General features: G+C 41.1%; 2 protein-coding genes across 3 annotated transcripts in view; one reads left to right on the forward strand and one right to left on the reverse strand.

Annotated features, from left to right (window-relative positions):
• Window positions 1-318: 318 nt before the first annotated feature.
• Window positions 319-15,483, reverse strand: LSM5 (LSM5 homolog, U6 small nuclear RNA and mRNA degradation associated). Its single transcript, XM_060247624.1, has 6 exons — window positions 15,347-15,483; window positions 11,612-11,844; window positions 9,643-9,738; window positions 2,133-2,160; window positions 930-1,002; window positions 319-602 (listed from the first exon to the last, which is right to left on the reverse strand). Exons 2-6 carry the CDS (start codon window positions 11,748-11,750, stop codon window positions 570-572), a joined length of 369 nt encoding a protein of 122 aa, XP_060103607.1. The 5' UTR covers window positions 11,751-11,844; window positions 15,347-15,483; the 3' UTR covers window positions 319-569.
• Window positions 15,079-18,483, forward strand: part of AVL9 (AVL9 cell migration associated) — a 35,644-nt gene continuing 32,239 nt past the window's right edge. The window contains exon 1 of one of the 2 annotated variants that reach the window (XM_060247623.1): window positions 15,079-15,136. Coding sequence is in view for 1 of the 2 variants with exons in the window: in XM_060247622.1 (XP_060103605.1) it covers window positions 15,636-15,749 (114 nt within the window). In the remaining variant the exon portion in view is untranslated. Of the gene's footprint in view, window positions 15,137-15,562; window positions 15,750-18,483 lie in introns of those variants that run through there. The other variant, XM_060247622.1, reaches the window with a different exon arrangement.

Raw genomic sequence — 18,483 nt, forward strand, 5'->3', positions numbered from 1 at the left:
GCATCAGTTAGTAATAGAAAGGTAGAAAGACTGTCCAAAAAGACTGGTTTTGGAAAACAAAGTATAATGAAGAGAACGATTAGCTCTGACACTAAAGAGGACAAAAGCAAAATGAAATCTACAGGATGAAAAACATCCATACGCTTAGGGAAATGCAGCTAGGCAGTTTAAAAACTAGCAGTTTTTAAATTACTTGAGATCACCGCCTTTTAGTTTTACATCAATATTTTTATATCAATTCTAAACAGGCTGAAGCAATGCTCAAAATTCTTAATTTCATGTACTAGCTTACAATAAGCACAGTTTTTACAGTTTTAGTAATATTTAAAAAATCTTTATTCCAATACTGTGAACTGCAGATTTTGCCATTACAACAAAGTCATGATTTCAACATACAAAGTCAAAATTAAAGACATGTTTTCCCTGAAATGGAAAGTCTTATTTATATTCAAATATCAACTTTGAAATGTAAAAAAAAACCCTGAAAAACAAAACAAACCCACAATTGTTTCTCAAAATATCCCTTCAGAACATTTAAGTGAAGTTCACCAAGAGCAAAATGAATGTATTTACACTTCTGGTCCTTCACCTCCAGGAACCAACTGTAAGGAATGGGAGAAAAAAAAGAAATGTTTATGTCATATGAAATGATAAAGAACATAACATTTCATTGACAAAGAGTTATTTCAGTCATTCTGGAGTCTAAAAGATGGAGTTACACAGAAATGTGCCCAAATCATTTTTGTTTTAAAAAAAAAAGCAAATGTTAAAAATAATCAATTACATCTGAAGAATCCTTTTCGCTCTTTCATACAGCTGTTGGAACATTTATACACATTGTTTAATATATGTTAATTGAGCCACAATTACATATTTGTTCAAAGTATAATTTAAAAGAAAAAAACATTACACAAGAAAGCACTGCTTACCATTGTTATATTATTGCCGTTTAGTAAAATCTGATCTAACTTTGTGATTCTTCTTCCTTCAGGTGTGATCTCACTGTTGAATAGTCAGGAAATATTTCAAAGTCAGAGATGTGGATGAAAACAATCAAAGCCATCATCAGCAGTTCAAACAAAACTGAATAAAGGTGGTGATCTCAAATATTTTTATATGAAAGTAAATTGCATTTAAATTAGCAGGACTTGTTTGTAAGTCAGCATCAAGTTAAAAATTTGGTCTACTGATGCCACCAGTCTTTTAACTGGCGGCACCTGGTCTTTTCCATGGGTTCGCTCATCTCCTCTATCTGTTTCTCATCTCCTCTATCCTTCTGTAAGAATCTACATAACTCCTAAATCCCACAGGCCCCTCGCCTTGTGGATCTGTAAGCACTTTTTTCCTTGTGCATGCCATGCCTGAGGTTGTGATCCCAAAAAAACTATTTCAATTGAGTAAGTGTGCTTTCAGTCCTTAAAGTTCTACCACCTGTACTGTTCACACTCAGGGTGGAGTCAGTGTTTGTTTTTATGTTACTTTAACAATATGGTAGCTTCCCAAACCACTCTGAAAATGTAAGAGTCTTAAGACACCACATGAAGAATCAATAGTGTGGCTTATTTCCACACTTGCAGCAGCCCTTCACATATAATCTAAAGAACCATGCAGAAAATATGGCTATTAACACTATAGGCAGCAGTGCCAAGAACACTATAGGCGGCAGTGCCAAGAACCCAAGGTAGTTTCAGGACAATTGCTTCTGCTTAAATGAAAAATCCGCATAATGTACCCCTTTCCTGAAACCAGTGGGAACAGTGCAGAAGGCAGACACACCTTCCCGAATAATCCCAGCAGAAGTACCTAAATGTTGTTGCCTTATTTACAAGTGAACACAGGAAGCTGCCTTGTACCAAACTGGACTACTGGCAGTACTGGTAAGTAATGTCTCCTCTACCTAGCAGGAACTCTCCAGGATCTCAGGGGGAGGTCTTTCCATTATCTTTTTAAAGGGAGACCTAACTTGGGAACTTCTGCATGCAAAGCAAATGCATGCAAGCTGAACCATGTGCCTCCCTTAAGCAAATATGGGAGAGGCAAGCTTAGCAGAGGAAAATACAGATAACTGCTAGCACAAAATCTACACAGCCATGAGTCCTTATAAGCAGAAAACCACAAGTAGCAATACTTACAATTCTGTAACATCTTCTAATACCATGTCTAGAGTCTGGTGTCAAGGAAAAACAATGACTGTAAGAGTAATTAGCATTTGTCCTGGTTTCAAAGGGCTAACATGGTACAAGAGCAAGATGTGGGCCCTGTTCATATGTTCTATGGTCCCTAGGAAATGGATAGTTGTGGATTATAGTATCTAGCTATGACTGGGGAGACCCAAGCTCAAGTCCCACCACTATGAAACTCACTGGATGCTCACAGAGATCTTCCTCTCCCACTCTGCCTCTTACCCTATCCCACCTCATACGGTTTTTTGAGAGATAAATTAGGGCAGGGACCATACACCACTCCAAGATCCTTGGAGAAAGGGCAAAAGAAAAATCTAATAAAGTAACTGCCAAAGATAACCAATGCAGCCTTTGTCTGGCTTCCAGGCTCCTGTGTAACTTGGGACTATGTACAGTTTCTGACTACCTGCTGTTCCAGCAACTGAGCTGTCATCTGTTCTGGAGAGGATGCACTCCCCTTGAAGGAACAGGTCTGCAGATTGGGAGCACTATTGGACTTATGCCTTCTGCTGGATAAGTGGCTGGCAGCTGTGCCAGGAGTGTCTTTTATCAGCTTTGACTGGTTAGCTAACTGCTGCCTTTCCTAGGCAGAAAAGATCTGGCCACTGTGGTGCACATTCTAGTCAGATTACATTACTGCCATGCGCACTACATTGGGCTGCCCTTGAAAAACGGTGGAAGCTTCAACTGGTGCAGAACGCTGCAGCCAAGATGTTGACTGGAGTGGGTCATACGAACCTTATCGCTCCAGTCTTGACCCATCTACGTGGGCTCTCAATTTGTTTCCAGGCACAATTTAAGGTGCTTGTGCTAACATTTAAGGACCAAGAGTTTGTTTGGAGGTTCTAGCAGAAGAGCACAATTATCGTATACCCCTGACTGGAGAATAGCACACTCCTATCTGAGATGGCTGTTCTCTTCCACAGCACACTCATTTTCAGAAGGAAGATACATAGAATAGTAAAGGAGGGAGGAGACACCCACCTAGTCAGCCAGATCAACCCTGATGAACAATAGGGTCACTGCCTGATGACCATAATGCAAGGGCTGAGACAGTTAGCATCCTACATGACTTGAGACAAGCAAACCTGTAGGGCTGGCGGGGGGGGCGTGGCATGCTCAGCTGAGAGGAAGACGTGTTTTGTTTGAGCTCCCGGTAGAATGCTAAAGGGAATTAAGTATTCCTTCTTCTGGTGATAAAAATAACAAAGCCTTGAAGACTTTAAAATAAGTCGGTGATAGTTGTGAAGTGGGAGTCTGGAAGTTGGCCATAGGCTAAAGTTAAAACTAATTGGTGCTGAGAGAAACGGCAATGGCGACCTCGGACTCAGAAGTTGAAAGTGAAGATAAGGTAATGAAACCAAAAGACTTTCAATTAGAAGTTAAGAGGGCTGTGGAAGCTGCCAAGAATAGCATTATTAAGGCAGTATCAAAGATTGTGGATGAAAAAATAACTAATTTAGCTGAGGCCGTTGGAGCCATGGCAGAGACTGTGAATAGTGCATGGGAAATGGCGCAGCTAAATGAGAAGAAAATTAACTTGTTGCAAAAACAGTCCAGACAGTTGGAAAAGCAAAATAAATACCTTAAAGATAAACTGATGGACTTGGAAAATCGGGCCAGAAGGTCAAATTTGCGGTTGAAAAATATTCCAGAAACGGAGGACATGGATAATGTGATTAAATGGATGGCTGAAATGCTCCCAGACTTAGGAATTTCAAGGGAAGATTTGGATCGTATTCATCGAGTTGGGAAGCAGACAGCTGAGTGGAGGTGGCCGAGAGATGTGATAATGTGTTTTGGAAAATATACATTAAAGGAGCAGGTGCTTAAAGGCATGAAGGCCTTGGATAGGCAAGATAAGTTACTGTATAATGATAAAAAAGTGTTGGCTTTTGAAGATTTATCACAGGAAACAATCAACAGGAAGAAAAAGTTAAGAGTGTTTACCAAGGTGCTGCAGGATAAAGGAATGAAATACAGCTGGAGAATGGCACCCTTTGCTCTGAAAATGGTGCATGAAGGAGTAGAGCTGTTTGCAGAAGATCAGAAGCAGATGGAGGAGCTATTTAAACGTGTGGGACTGCAGCTGCCTAAGGATTACAAGCATTCCCCTGACTGGGACTCAGAAGGGGAAAATAGTTTGGAAGAGCAAATGGGGAACACTCAGAAACAGAAGAAGAAGAAAAAGGAGGAAAAAAAGACTTGGGACTTCAGGGAAAGGACTAAGACTAAGAAATGATTGAGGGAAGATGGATTAAGGAAGAAGGAAAGAAGATAGAAGGACCGGAATAGCTCAACATGAACAGTTTTTTTGGTTTTTTTTTTTTTTAATTGCTGCTGTTGCTCTTTTTGAGTTTACAGTGTGGGAGAGATGTCTTTTTTCTCCCCCCCCCCCAATATGGATGTTAGTGGTAGCTGGATGTCTGATGTGTTTAGTGGTAGGATTGGGAAGAAGATGTGTAGATGGTGGCTGATTGGGATGATGTTGGTATGTTTGGATGGTGTGATTGGGGTATGGATGGATAATTGGGACCTAAGGGGTGAATGGGTGGAGTATGAATGGAGTAAGAAGGTGAGTGAATGCATATTGGGTAGAATTCTTTATACAAGAAATATGCCACGAGCATTGGCATATTGCATTTTTCTTGGATGGGTAGAATTGGTAATGGAGGGTAGGTGGAGGGTAGATAAGCAACATCAGGTGGGGTTGGTTAAGGGTGATTGGGGTTTAGAATTCCAGGCTGGTAGAGAACAGAAGAGATATGGGGAAGAGCTATGGTTAGGTATAATATGATAAAAAATGTTAATGTTATATGTACAACTCTTAATGTTAGAGGGCTAGGAAATCCAGTGAAACGGGCAAGAGTTGGGAGATATATTCAAGAGTTAAAAGCAGATGTGCTGTTCTTGCAGGAGGTATATAATGGGGGGGAAAGAGAGATGAATTTCCCTGGATTTGGGAAAGGTAAGAAATTTATTGCTCCAGGCTCCTCAAAGAGCAGAGGGGTGGGAATAGTATTTAATTCTAAAATAGATTTTGTTGCAGATAAAGTAATGAGAGATAAGGATGGAAGGTTTATTTTTGTACAGGGTCATTTGGAGGGAGAGCCGGTGGCTTTAGCTTCTTTGTATCTCCCTAATGTGCATCAGTTGAATGTATTGTATAGATTTTTGCAGAAGTTTGAAAAATTTTCACCCTATACTAAAATAATAGGGGGGGATTTTAATATTAACTTGCAGGGGAAAGGTAATGTTAAAAAAAGGAAGGTGGAGAAATTTAAAAGAATGTGCGGGAAATTTGGTCTGCTAGAATCATGGATGGAAATGTTTCCTAATGATGATGTATATTCTTTTTACTCTGCCGTGCATGGAACTTACTCAAGATTAGATGGAATCTTAGTCTCTCAAGAAATGAGGAATTGGGTAAAAGATATGGAGATCGGGATGATTAAGATTACTGATCATGCCCCTGTTTCAGCCTTTTTGCAAATAGGTCATTGTAATAGATCGTATAATTGGAAGTTTAATCCATGGTTAGTGGCAGATGAAGAAAGTAAGTGTAACATTAAAAATGCAATGGAAAGATATTTTGAAGAGAATAGGAAATCAGATACTTCATTAACAATAGTATGGGAAGCAATGAAAGCCACTATTAGAGGTGTGTGTATACAGAATTTGGTGAGATTGAAGAAGGGTAAAGATAGGAAAATTAAAGAAGTAGAAGAAGAAGTTAGAGTATTGGAGGAGAAATTTAGGAAATCTAAGAAGAAGGAGGATAAAGAACAAGTAATTAGGAAAAGGGAAGAGTTGAATGTATTGGATGTTAATAGGACTACGTTAAAATTATGGTATAACAGACAGAAGTATTATGAGTTTGAAGGGAAAGGAGGAAGAATTTTAGCAAATAAAATTAAGAATTTTCAGGTTAGGAAAAATATTAAGGCAATCAGGAACGATATAGGGTTTTTGGAAACTGAACCTAAAATGATACTGGAGAATTTTATAGAATTCTATAACAAATTGTATGCAAACAAAGGGATTAAAAAGGAAGATATAGAAAAATTCTGTGAGGGGTTGGAATTTTTAGAATTAAGTGAAGATAGTAGGAAAGAATTAGATAAGGATATAACGGAAGAAGAAGTTAAGATGGCTATAGATTCTATGAATATGCAATCTGCACCCGGACTGGATGGTTTTAATGCGGTATTTTATAAGCATTTTAAGGATATATTGGTGCCTCATGTGACTGAATTGTTTCAAGGAATTTTGGATGGATCTCCTACACCGCCTACATGGTTGGAGTCGAGATTGGTGTTAATTCCGAAACCTGGGAAAGATCAGACTTTAAGGGATTCATATAGGCCAATTTCAATCACCAATATGGATTATCGAATATTTGCAAAGGTTATGGCAATGAGACTCAAAAAATGTATTGCACAATTGATAGGGAAAGAGCAATTTGGGTTTATGCCTCAAAAATATTTAGTAGAGGCAGTTAGGAAGGTGATGGGTATGGTTTATTTAGCTAAAAATAAGGATTTGCCGCTTACGCTTTTGGCGTTGGATATTTATAAGGCCTTTGATTCTGTGGATTGGACATACATGAAGACTATATTTCAAAAGTATAGGTTTGGGGAGAAATTTCAAAATATGATTGAGGCAATATATTCTAAATCTAAGGCGTTGATAGGAGTTGGTGGTTCAGTAGAGGGATATGTTCAGGTATTGAGTGGTACGAAGCAGGGATGCCCTTTATCCCCTATGTTATTTATTTTAGCATTGGAACCATTAGTGAATAAATTAAAAAAGGATAAAAGAATTATAGGCTTTGAAGTTCCAGGGAAAGGGAAAATAGATGGGAATCTCTTAACAATGTATGCAGATGACATGATGGTGACAATTAAGGATGTGGAGCCCGCAGTGGCACCTTTAAAAAAGATACTACAGGAATTTGAGGAAGTGTCAGGGTTAAAAGTGAATTTTTCAAAATCTTCAATGATGTGTGTTAATGTAAAACCAGGGTTACAATTAGCAGCTTCAAAAATTTTGGGTATTCCCATAGCAAATAAAATGGTGAAATATTTAGGGGTTAATATTCCTAGGAATATTAAAAAAATATTTGAGTATAATTATAAAAAAATCTGGAGTGGAATTCAAGTTAAAATGAGAGACTGGAGGAAGAGGAAGGAGTCAATTAGTACAAGGAATGCCATGGTTAAAATGTTTCTAGTTCCTAGGTTGACTTATTTATTTTATGTATTGCCTTGGCATATACCAGAATACGTACTGAAGAGATGGCAAGGAGATATAGATAGATTTGTTTTTGCATCAAAGAAACCAAGGACAGCCAATAGGTATAGATATTATGGTATTAAAGATGGGGGATGGGGGATTCCCAATATAATTTACTATTATGATGCATATCAATTAAGGCATTTAATGATTTGGTTGGAGGGAGAGTTAGGAGAAGAGCTGAACGGGATAGAAAAGGAAAATTTAGAGGTAGTAGGAGGAAAGGAAAGTTTATTTGATAGAACGAAAAGGAGGAAGAAGATAGGTGATAAATTATCAACATTTATAGGGCCCAGTAGGGTATGGGAGAAGTGGAAGATAGAACTCGCTCCGGAGATATCATCTATTATTAAAATGTGGTACTATGATAAATTTGCTCCATTAAGGGGATCACTGTCAAAGGAAGTAGGAGATAAACTGAAGAGGATTACGATTCAAGAATTGAAAGAGGTTTGGGGTACTGATGGGGTGAAGAAAGAGGAGTATAATATTTTGAATAATATTAATTGGTTGTTAAAAAGTCAAATCTCCTCATTGCTGAAGGAGGAAGAACTTAAAAATATTGGTAAAAGAATTAATACTCCCTTTGAAAAATTGGTGAAAGAGTATAGAGAAGATAAGTCAAAAATAGTTTCAAAATTGTATAAGATTTTATTAGGTACAGGGAAATCCCCGAGAGAATTTTTGAAGGAACATTGGGAAACAGATATTGGAGATAAAATTTTAGATGAAGATTGGGAGAGGATGTTTAGATTACCTCCCTTTGTTACAACATCTAGGTTAGTGCAGGAGCAGGGATTGAAGATGATACAGAAATGGTATTATACACCCATTAAGATGTATTATATTTCTAAATCAGGGAGTAAAAATTGTTGGAGGAAATGTGGAGAAATTGGAACTTTCAGTCACATGTGGTGGGATTGTCCCTTAGTGAAAAAATTCTGGATGCAGGTTGGCATAGAGATGACAAAGATTATGGGATGGAAAATAAGTATATCCAAAGCAATGGCAATTATTAATTTGGATGGTGTGGGATTAAGATCAAAAGAGGATAGTAAATGGATTAATTTGATGTTAGTAGCAGCAAGACAAGTGATAGCAAGGAATTGGAAAGAAGCTGAGGAATTGACAATTAATCACTGGAGGGATAGAATGAATAGTATAATTATTTTGGAGTATTTAACGATGAAGATACGAAGAATGAATGGATTAAAGGTTAGGGAACAGGAGGAGGGATGGTTTAGGAAGATGGTGAGATATTTGGAAAAGTTTAAACAATTTAAGACGATTGGTTGGTTAATAAGAAAATGAATGGATAAGATGTTTAAATAGAGTGACGGAGTTGTATTTGGACGGAATGTTAATAGTTATAAATTTATGGATTATTATAATGTATCTATGGCCTGGGACTCTCACAGAGGTGGATTGGTGGTGGAATACATAACAATAAAAATTTTTATTAAAAAAAAAAAAAAAAAAACCTGTAGGGCTGGCTACTCTATGAACCTACTGGGCCAGTACTGTCATCATCTGAGGCCCTACTTCAGGTGCCCCTCTCTTCTGAGATTAAGTGGACAGCAACATGAGAAAGGGCCTTCTCAGTCGTGGTTGCCTAACTCTCCCCAGTGAGATTCTTCTGACCCCTTCTATTGCCATATTTTGCCAGTGGGTGAAGACTTGTTTGTTTCATTCTACACTCCCTCAGTGATCTCTTCTTCTTGCCCTATATGTAAACTGTTTTCATGTTCTTGTATGTGTATTATAGCTTTCGTGTTTTTGTATATTTTTGTTTTATTTTAACTGTTTTAAAGTAGTATTTTTATTACATATTTTTAATCTGTAAGCCATCTTGGCAGCCCTGATGTACCTGCCCAATGCAGGGTACAAAATTTGTCAATCAAATAAATGGATATCCTACCCATGAGGAAGCCCCAGTTTATATAAACGAGAGCTCCCTGTATGCCCAAATGCACATTCCCTGAGACAATCATAAGAACATAAGAGAAGCCATGTTGGATCAGGCCAATCACATAGTCAGAAAACATGAACCAGATCTAAGTGTTAAACTTCATCCTGTTCAAATCTACAATACTCTTACCATGGAATGCAGATTTTGTTTAAAAACAGATTGGTAAAAGCTTCAAACACTCTGTATAAAGGATACTGACAAAATCATCAAAACCCAGGAGGGTGCCAACGATTTCTTTGTCACTTTTCATCACAATATGAATACGTGATCCTATACATTTGTCCACGAGCTCTGTCAATGAAAAAATATTTTAATAGCAGATACTACATTTCTAAACATACATATTCTACAAGATAGCCTAAAAACATTTAAAGAGATTGCTAAACTCAAAAACTTCAGTGTGGTTTTAATCCCAAATCTCCTATAGTTAGTTACATTTTATGATGGTCTGAGATCAAACAAAACAGATTTTTAAAGACAGCTGTGGTTTTATTTATGTGTTACAAACTTTACCACCACTTAACCACTTTTTCACACAACACTCTAAATGTGCAGCTAAAATACTTCAGAAGTGACTGTCTACATGGTAACTTTCCACTGGGTAAGAGAGTTCCATGTAGGAATGTGTGAAATGAGTCTTAGTTCCCCAACAGTTGAAAAGCAGTCAAATCCTATGGGAATTGCAGAAAACACATACTACAGAGAGTAACATGCTAAGAGAATAGACGTAATTCACTACAGAAAATAAAGAAGCCACACTTGCTTTTTATCAAATCCCATTTTTTTCTTTATAAGAAAAACAACTTAAAACACAACTGCTGGTGTCCACATAGCTTATGTTCTCTGTATTTCTGCCAACAGTATCAACAATATGGGCATCTATCTTATATCCTTTGCCACTACCTAGCTGCCCCAAGCACACCAAATAGAAACAAAGGAACAAACCATAATTCCCCTTATAAAAGGGATAAATGTTTTCAATCAATAGAACACATTTGTGTGTTAGTGATGCCCTTTTCTTTCGAGTTTTGTTTGTACTTCTCAGAGCAACTATTTCTGAGTACCATCCAAACCTCACTACAAAGTCAAGTTACTTCTGAGGGATTGGTCCTACAGCTCCAGAATCTAAATACTGGGTTCCAACCATATTTTTCACAGAATCTCACCCAGTTCCCCTTTATATACTACAGGTCTGGTCTCAGGTGGCTTCTTTTCACACAAATCCAGTAATTCCCAACATTGCTTTTTTAAAGGATAGTCAAAGAGAACACTGCTTCCTTTATCACTAGAACTATTTAAATCCAGGCCACTGTTTGTAAAGCAACTCAACGCTAAGAATATACAACCTGGACTACAAACTGAGCTTCCCGTTATTTTATGTGACCTCAAACACGCACAAATACTTTTCATTTAAGACAGCCCCATGTTCAGCCCAAAAGGCCAGTAAAATGTTCTTCACTACTGCAAGTGGGGAAAAAATCATGTTTTTGATCCTCTCCCACTAAGAACCCCTTAAAAACTAAAACAAGAAAAGCAAAAAAAGAGCTGAGTCCTTTCTCCTAGTTTTCGACTTGCAATGATTTTTTTTAAAGATGTGAGACCATCATGGAGTACTTGAGTTCACCTACAGTCCGAGTAAGGTAGAAGTAAACCTTGCCAGCTCCTTCCGCTGCAAAGCTTAATACTATTCAGACAGCAGAATAAAGCAACGAAGTCCTAAAGCAGCAATTTGACGGTACCACTCTAGACTGCATGTGAGCGAATACGTTTCTGAATACTCTCATTTAAACAACAAAAAAAAACCCTAAAGAAAGCTGACACATTCAGAAGACAGGTTATTGCTTCGTGGGATTAGCTCTCCACTTGCAAGGCGAATTTGTATTAGGTGGTATTCAGAAATATGGTGTCACCACAGATACTCCCCCCCCCCTTTTACTGCGCGCCTACTCCCGACCTCGCCAGCAGATCCTCGAAGGATAAGGTTACCGAGCAGCGTGTACCTGTTGTGTGTGTGTGAATCAACCAACCCGGGTCTATATGACATAAATTCCACACTCTGGAAAATCAACGAGGCTAAAGGGCTCCGCTATTGCCCCCACCCCTCTAAATCCTCACGCCCCCTCCCCGCTTCGCTCTTCCCAAGCGCGCCCGCGGTGTCGGTTACCAAGAGGCAGCAGCTGAGACGGGTTCGTCGTTGCGTTGGCGGCCATTTTGCAGAAAGGCCTGAGCAGTCGATCCCGCCTGGCTCTTATTGCTCTTCCTGCGAGACTACTGGTGGAAAGGGGAAAGCGGCAGCGGCCCATTCTACCATTCACAAGGGACAGGGCGGTCTTAGGCCGGGCAGGCTCAGTCAATCGATGAAAGAGCAATCGAACTGCAAGTGTCAGGAGGCGAGAGCTAGCAAATCGGAGAATCAAGAGTCATGGCTCAGCAGGTGTATTTCCCTCCCTCCCAATGTTTAATTTGCAAAACGAAAGGAACCCATGATTAAACCTGGATAAAATATTCTGAACTAGTGCTGATGAGACTCTGTGTATACTACTGTTATTGTTTAGGGCCTGAGTTTTGTTGTGGGAAAATGGACTGGTAGTCTAAAAGGAAGCATGTTCTGAAAAAAGCACAAGGAGGACTGTGAGTGCAGTCCTGTGCACATTCATCTGTAAATTCACACCACTGAATATAGTGGGACTCACTTCTGAGTAACATGCACAGGATTGCTGTCTATCAGAATGCAGGCAGGCATATGAGAAATAAATCCAAGTGCGCAGCCGTGTTGGTCTGAAGCAGTCGAACAAAGCAGGAGTCAAGTCTCACCTTTAAGACCAACCAGTTTTATTCAGAACGTAAGCTTTCGTGTGCTCTCTAAGCACACTTCATCAGACAAGGGGATCAGGTATAGGTCTGATGAAGTGTGCTTAGAGAGCACACGAAAGCTTACGTTCTGAATATAACTTGATTGGTCTTAAAGGTGCAATTTTACTCCTGCTTTGTATGAGAAATAAGTTACTCTGAGCTCCATGGAGGAAGTTATGGTTGCCAGCTGAGCTTTTTTTGAGCAGGAACACAGTTCTGGCTGGATTGGTGTCAGAAGGTATGGCTTAATATGCAAATGAACTCCTGCTGGGGGTTTTTTTAACAAAACACCCTGGTTGCCAGTCTCCAGGCTGTACCTGGAGACCTCCCAGAATAACAACTGATCTCCAGGTTATGAAGATCAGTTCCCTTATAGCATTATATCCTGTTGAAGTCCCTCCGCTCCTCAAACCCTGCTCTCTTCAGGCTGCATCCCCAGATCTTCAGGAATTTCCCAAGCAGAGAATGACCTCCCTAAGAAGTGCAAGAGAAAAATAGTATGAGCCCAGTGCCCCCTTCCCTTTGCACATGAGATTTCCATCTATGGTATGTGTTCAGTGAGAGAAGACATGCCCGTTTCCTGACAGCCCTGTCCCCCAGCCTCAAGTCCTAATCCTTCATCACTGGGCCACGAAAGAAGTAGTCAGGACTCCTGTACCAACAATCACAGTTCTGCACCAGTACCTCATGCACTGCAGTGTCACACTAGCATCATCAGTCAACCTAGCCCATTGTGCAAACACAAGGATCTGGTGTCCAATTGTTATGCCATAAGCCACCGGTGCCAGAGATTCTACAGCTGTATTGTGAAAAGAAAGACAAGACCAAATGTGGAACTAGAAACAAACCTACATTTTTCAGTCCAAAAGTTTAGCAACCAAAATGAACCTGTTCTGCACAAGCTCTAATATGAGCGCTCTGTGCTTCCCGTTGCTGGCAGTAACTAGACAGGGCTTTTTCAGTGGGAGCCTTTGGAACGCATGTCCCTTTGAAATTTGCCTCTAGGAACTAGAAACTAGATTTGCCTCTAGGAACCACCTTTCCCTGCACATGCCCCAGAGAGCACTTCAGTCCGGGCCTCAAAACCTGTCGACAGTTCCCAGCATCAGAGAAGCGAAGCTCGAAACAATGAGAGCCAGGGTCTTTTCTGTTGCTGCTCCTAGCTGGTGGAATGAGTTGCTGGAGGTTAGGGCCCTGCAAGAGCTCTTACAGTTCCGCAGGGCCTTCAAAACAGTACTCTTCCTCCAGGCATTTACATGAATGGTAACATCTGCAGCAATGGGACTGGCCCATAAGAACACTACCAATGGTCTATTTCACTGTGCTATGGCGATTCTGAGACCTCTGAGTGTAGCTAACCACCAAAATTTAAATTGCTGCCTGAAATTATGATAGTAGCACATGCAATTGTTTTAAATTGTTTTTATGTTTTATTGTTATTTATTGTATCGGTCACACTAATGTGTTTGTGTTGACCCTTGGTTTGTGAGCCGCCCTGAGCCTGCCTTTGGTGAGGAGGGCGGGATATAAATTAAATAAATAAATAATAAAATATTACCCAGTCTTTTAACTGAGGATTCCCATCCTTTAAAGCTGTTTTTATGGTCTGCTTGTGGCTTGAGGGCTGCTTATAGACAACATTTGAAGCTGTTTAATATTCTTTTATGTTCAGGGGGAGGGGAGCTCTTGCTTTGCATTAGTATTGAGATGTTCATGGTTGATTTTTTAAATGACTTTATTCTATTATTCTAGATATGGTAATATTTGTGTAAGCATGTGCCTTTGGGCAGTCACACAGGACTTAGCGATCTTGAGTAGTACAACAGAAACATTTCTTCCCTGCTCTTACTCTGTCAGTCTTCCCATACTCTAGCAACAGCACATTCAGTGTCAGTTTGGCAACTGAAAACGTGATTGGTTTTGTCCCAATTTGCAAATCCCACTGTGTTACTTGGAATAATAAAGGTTAACATTTCTCCTGCTGCTTTAGGATTTCATCCACTGGTCTTCAATCAAGGTAGAAGTCCAGTGGCACCTTAAAGATGCACAAAATGTATTCCAGTATAAGCTTGCATTGATCAGAGAGCACTGAGAGAGAGCAGGATTGCCAGGTACCCCCTGGTCACTAGCGGCAGCGAATGTGGGGTAGGGTTACCAGATCCAGGTTAGGAAACTCCTTGAGATTTGGGGGTGGAACCTCACTGGGGCACAAGGCCATAAAGTCCACACCCTCCAGAGCATCCATTTTCTCCAGGGGAACTGATCTCTGTAATCTGGAGATGAGCTGTCAATCCGGGGGATTCCTCTGCGGGAGGCTGGCAGAGATGCATACACTCCAATGCATCTGATAGTCTGACATGAATGTTTATACCAGAATAAAGTTTTGAAACTTTTGAAAATGTAGCACCGAGTACGATCGCATGAAATTGTTGGTTTTTAATTAGATGGTTTTAAGGGAATTTTAAGGAACTTGTATAATGTCGTAAATTGTTGTTTTATTATGTAATCTTTGTATTTTATATTATGTTGTGAGCCGCCCTGAGCCTGCTTCGGCGGGGAGGGCGGGATATAAATTAAATGTTATTATTATTATTAACGTCTTTTAATTTTAAGGTACCCCTGGACTCTTTTCTTTTGCTGCTTCATTTTGCGGTCATAGTTGAAGACACTGGAGGAGAAGGAGGCGATGGCCACCGTCCTGTACTATACCAGCCAGCCACATCTGGGTCACTCACCAAGCCCAACTTCCCGCTGGGCAGGCACTTGGATAGGCTATGCCTTTAAGAATAGAGCCCTGGCGACTGGTTGCCATGAGGAACCGGCCTGAGGTAACAGGGTAAGGAAGCCACTTTCTTTCTGTAAACACCCCGTTTTTACAAAGACGCCCCCAACCGGGTCCCGTTTCCTTCCTCAGTCACCAAACAGCTCTCCCGCTCCTTTAGCCTTGAACCCCAGGCGCCTCCTCCTCGGCACTATTTTGTCTTCGGCCCCCCTTTTCCTTATCCCAGGCAGGCGCCACGCTTGGACCATGAAGACGTTCTAATACCCCAGAGAGGCGGCGGCGGCGGCTGCGTTTTTCTGCCGCTCGCTCTTTTCCCGCCTCCCCGGGCAGCAGACAGCGACTGCCACAGTGAGGGCCGCCGCGGCTTCAACAGACGCCACTGAGGCTGCTCGGTCGGCGGGAGCATGCTCAGTGCCAGCCCAGCCGCCAGTTTTCTGACGGGCAGCGGCGGGCTGTAATATTGGCCGCGGAAGGGAAGCCCCGGCGGCGGGCTGCGGGCGAGTCTCCTGCTGTGCGCGCTGCTGCTGCCGCCGCCGCCGGGGTGGGCTCCTTCATGGAGAGGAGGGGCAGAGAGCAGGGCGACCCGCAGTCTCGCAGCGGCGGCGGCCCCCGGGGGCCGGTGCTGCACATCGTGGTGGTCGGCTTCCACCACAAGAAAGGCTGCCAGGTGAGGGGGTGTCTGCTGCGTGTGCCTTGCCCCTCTCTCCACCCCCCTTCCCTCGTGACTTTCCTCTCCCCTCTCTCCTGCTGCCCCCCAGGACCTCCTTCCCTGTCGCTGCGCACATCTGGCTCTGGCCTCTTCTTCCCCCATCGCATGGGCTTGTCGTTGGTTTCCTCTTGCCTCTTTATGCCTTGGCTCAAGCTTTCCAATGCCTCCTTCCTGCTTCTCTTGGGAGGGGGTGCACCATCTGTGTTTGCCTGGTGAAGCTGATGCTGCTTGGAACCAACGTTGTTAGTTTTGAAGGTGCTGCTGGACTGACCAGTGTTCCCTCTAATTCCTCCCTTCTCACTGAGCAGACCAGTTTCCATCCTGAACAGAATGGAATTGCTGTAATCTTAAAATGGGCAGTGCAAGACCCTGCCTGGCTCCAGATTGCTGCTGAGCTGGGCTTCCTGAGTTAATGAAGGGCCACTCCTCACTCACAGCTTAGAGGGGACGCTGCTGCTGCTACAGAGGAACCCGGCCACACTTCTGAAATGACGAGAGCATGTGCTTTCGTCTCTCATCTGTATATAAGCCTCAGGCATCCATCTTTTCGTTCAGATTGGGTGTATTTTTCAAAGGCGCTAGCAATTCTAAAGAATGGCCTGTGGTTGCAGCAAAAATGAAAAGGAGTCTTTTGGCACCTTAAAAGCTGACAAGTTTTTCTCCTAGTATTTGGGAAGGATGAGAAGATTTGGGATAAATGTTAGAGTGACACTTGTGATAACAGCTGTTCAACAGTGAAACAGATGTGTAAGGTTGCTTCTGGGGGTGGTGGACTCCCCTTCACTACGAAAGCTTGAATGGCCATTCAGGTGGGCAGTCATGTTGCTTTGAGTGGATGGTTGGACTAGGTGACCTCGAAGATACTTTCCAGTTCACTCCAGCTTGCCATAGTTTTTTGTCACATTGTTAATTTACTTTATTTATACCCTGCCTTTCTCCTTAATGGGATCCCCATGACTCTCTTCTCCATGTTATGCATGTAGTGGGTCCTTGCATTTCCCCCCTTCAGAGCGTAATATATAAACATCTGCCTTGTGAGGACTCACAACATGCATCTGATGATGTGAGCTCTAGCTATATGAGTTATGATAGAATAAAAACTTGCTAGTCTTTAATGTGAAGCCAGACTCCTGTTTATTTTAACGGGTAGCTTTTGCAAGTCTGATCATATACCTATTTACTTTGGAGTAAGTGCTGTTTAGCACAAGGGAGCTACTCCTAAGTAAAGCTTGCATGCTTAATATCTGGGGGGTTTTTTTAACTCTCAAGGGGGTAGATTATTTCCACCCTCTCCAAGTGCTTATGGCTGTGAAGTACTTTCTAGTCTTCATGAGGGCTTGTGACTGTAGAACTAAGGAGTGATCGCTAATTAGAGTCGTCCTACAAAGCATAAAGGTGTGATCATATATATGTGGCATTAAATAGGTATGTGCCCACACATGTCTCTAATAAGGTTAAATTCCCCTAGCTGCTTTTGTATTTGGTGATACCATCTCTCCTAGGCTGACAGAACAGTTTAATGAGGCAAGCATTCAAATAGGTGAAAGAGACTTTAATGGAAGGGATTTTCAAGGGTCGTCACTTGAAATGCATCACCAGAAGTGTTTGTTCTGTCACTAAGCACTCTCTACTAATTGAGTTATGTAAGAATATAGGAAGAGCCCCACTGGTTCAGAGGAGGACTCCATTTAGTCCAGCATCAACAGTTCCAAGCCTGATCCTCCTCAGAAGATCAGGATTGGTTCATTTTATCAGATTCCTCTGTGTGTTATGTGTATGTGGTTTTCTATGCTAGTGCAGGCAGTGTTGAAATAAGAGTATCAAGTGAAACTTTGTGGATTTTACCGGCTTATTATTTTGTACCATGGAATAATTTGATTGCCTTGTTATCTTGAACCATGGAATAATTTGATTGTACGGTATGGCTTAACCTGCTGCTATGTATTTGCTGTGTCTCACAGGAATTATGGATGTCTTCACATGATCCATAATGTGAATAATGTGAATTTAATATGAATTTATTGTTTTATTATTGTGTTGTTCACCTTAAATGTTGTTAGCCGCCCTGAGCCTGCTTCAGCGGGAGAGGGCGGGATACAAATAAAATTTTACATTACATTACATTTACATCCAGAGAAAGATGTTGAAGTCTAATGTTGTCTATTTGTTCTGACTCACCAGTGCCCATGCTAGAGAAAATTGTTGTTATTCTTACCACTGGACTTCATTTTGTTTAGTGTTATATGCAGTTCTAGTTCATGGCTCAGAGTTGTCATGCTTTGTTGATAGGCTAACAGCCCATCCTATTTGCTTTTACTCAGAAATAAATACCAGTGGTTTCCGTGATCCATCCTCCCTGGTATTGGATTGCCGTCTAGTCATCTGTAGGTTTAACGTTCTGTTTGTTTTTTTTTAAAGAAAGAAATACTGATAACCGTTTCTTATCTCTGTGGGTGAGGCTTCATTTATTCCGTCTAGCACAGTCCCCAGAGAAGCAACAATTCAATTTTATCTGCTGTAATATTTTGCCTTTGTTCTCAGCAATATTTATTCAGAGTGCCTTTCTCAGCTTTTGGGTTCAAAGGTTGTACAGTTAATAGAAGATGCAGAATTTCGGGCAGGTTTAAAGAGAAGTGGCAGAACAGGTTGTATTATCAGACAAGCATACCTGTCAACTTCGATATCCTCTTTA

Source organism: Heteronotia binoei, chromosome 10 (assembly GCF_032191835.1).
Source record: "Heteronotia binoei isolate CCM8104 ecotype False Entrance Well chromosome 10, APGP_CSIRO_Hbin_v1, whole genome shotgun sequence".
Classification (NCBI taxonomy): domain Eukaryota; kingdom Metazoa; phylum Chordata; class Lepidosauria; order Squamata; family Gekkonidae; genus Heteronotia; species Heteronotia binoei.

Excerpts from the sequence above, each read along its gene's own strand:
- LSM5 (XM_060247624.1), bottom strand. The coding sequence starts at position 11,750 with ATGGGCCGCTGCCGCTTTCCCCTTTCCACCAGTAGTCTCGCAGGAAGA. Across the intron at positions 1,003-2,132 it reads TTAGAAGATGTTACAGAATT|TGAGATCACACCTGAAGGAA; the intron begins GTAAGTATTGCT and ends ACTATTCAACAG. Across the intron at positions 603-929 it reads ACGGCAATAATATAACAATG|TTGGTTCCTGGAGGTGAAGG; the intron begins GTAAGCAGTGCT and ends CATTCCTTACAG.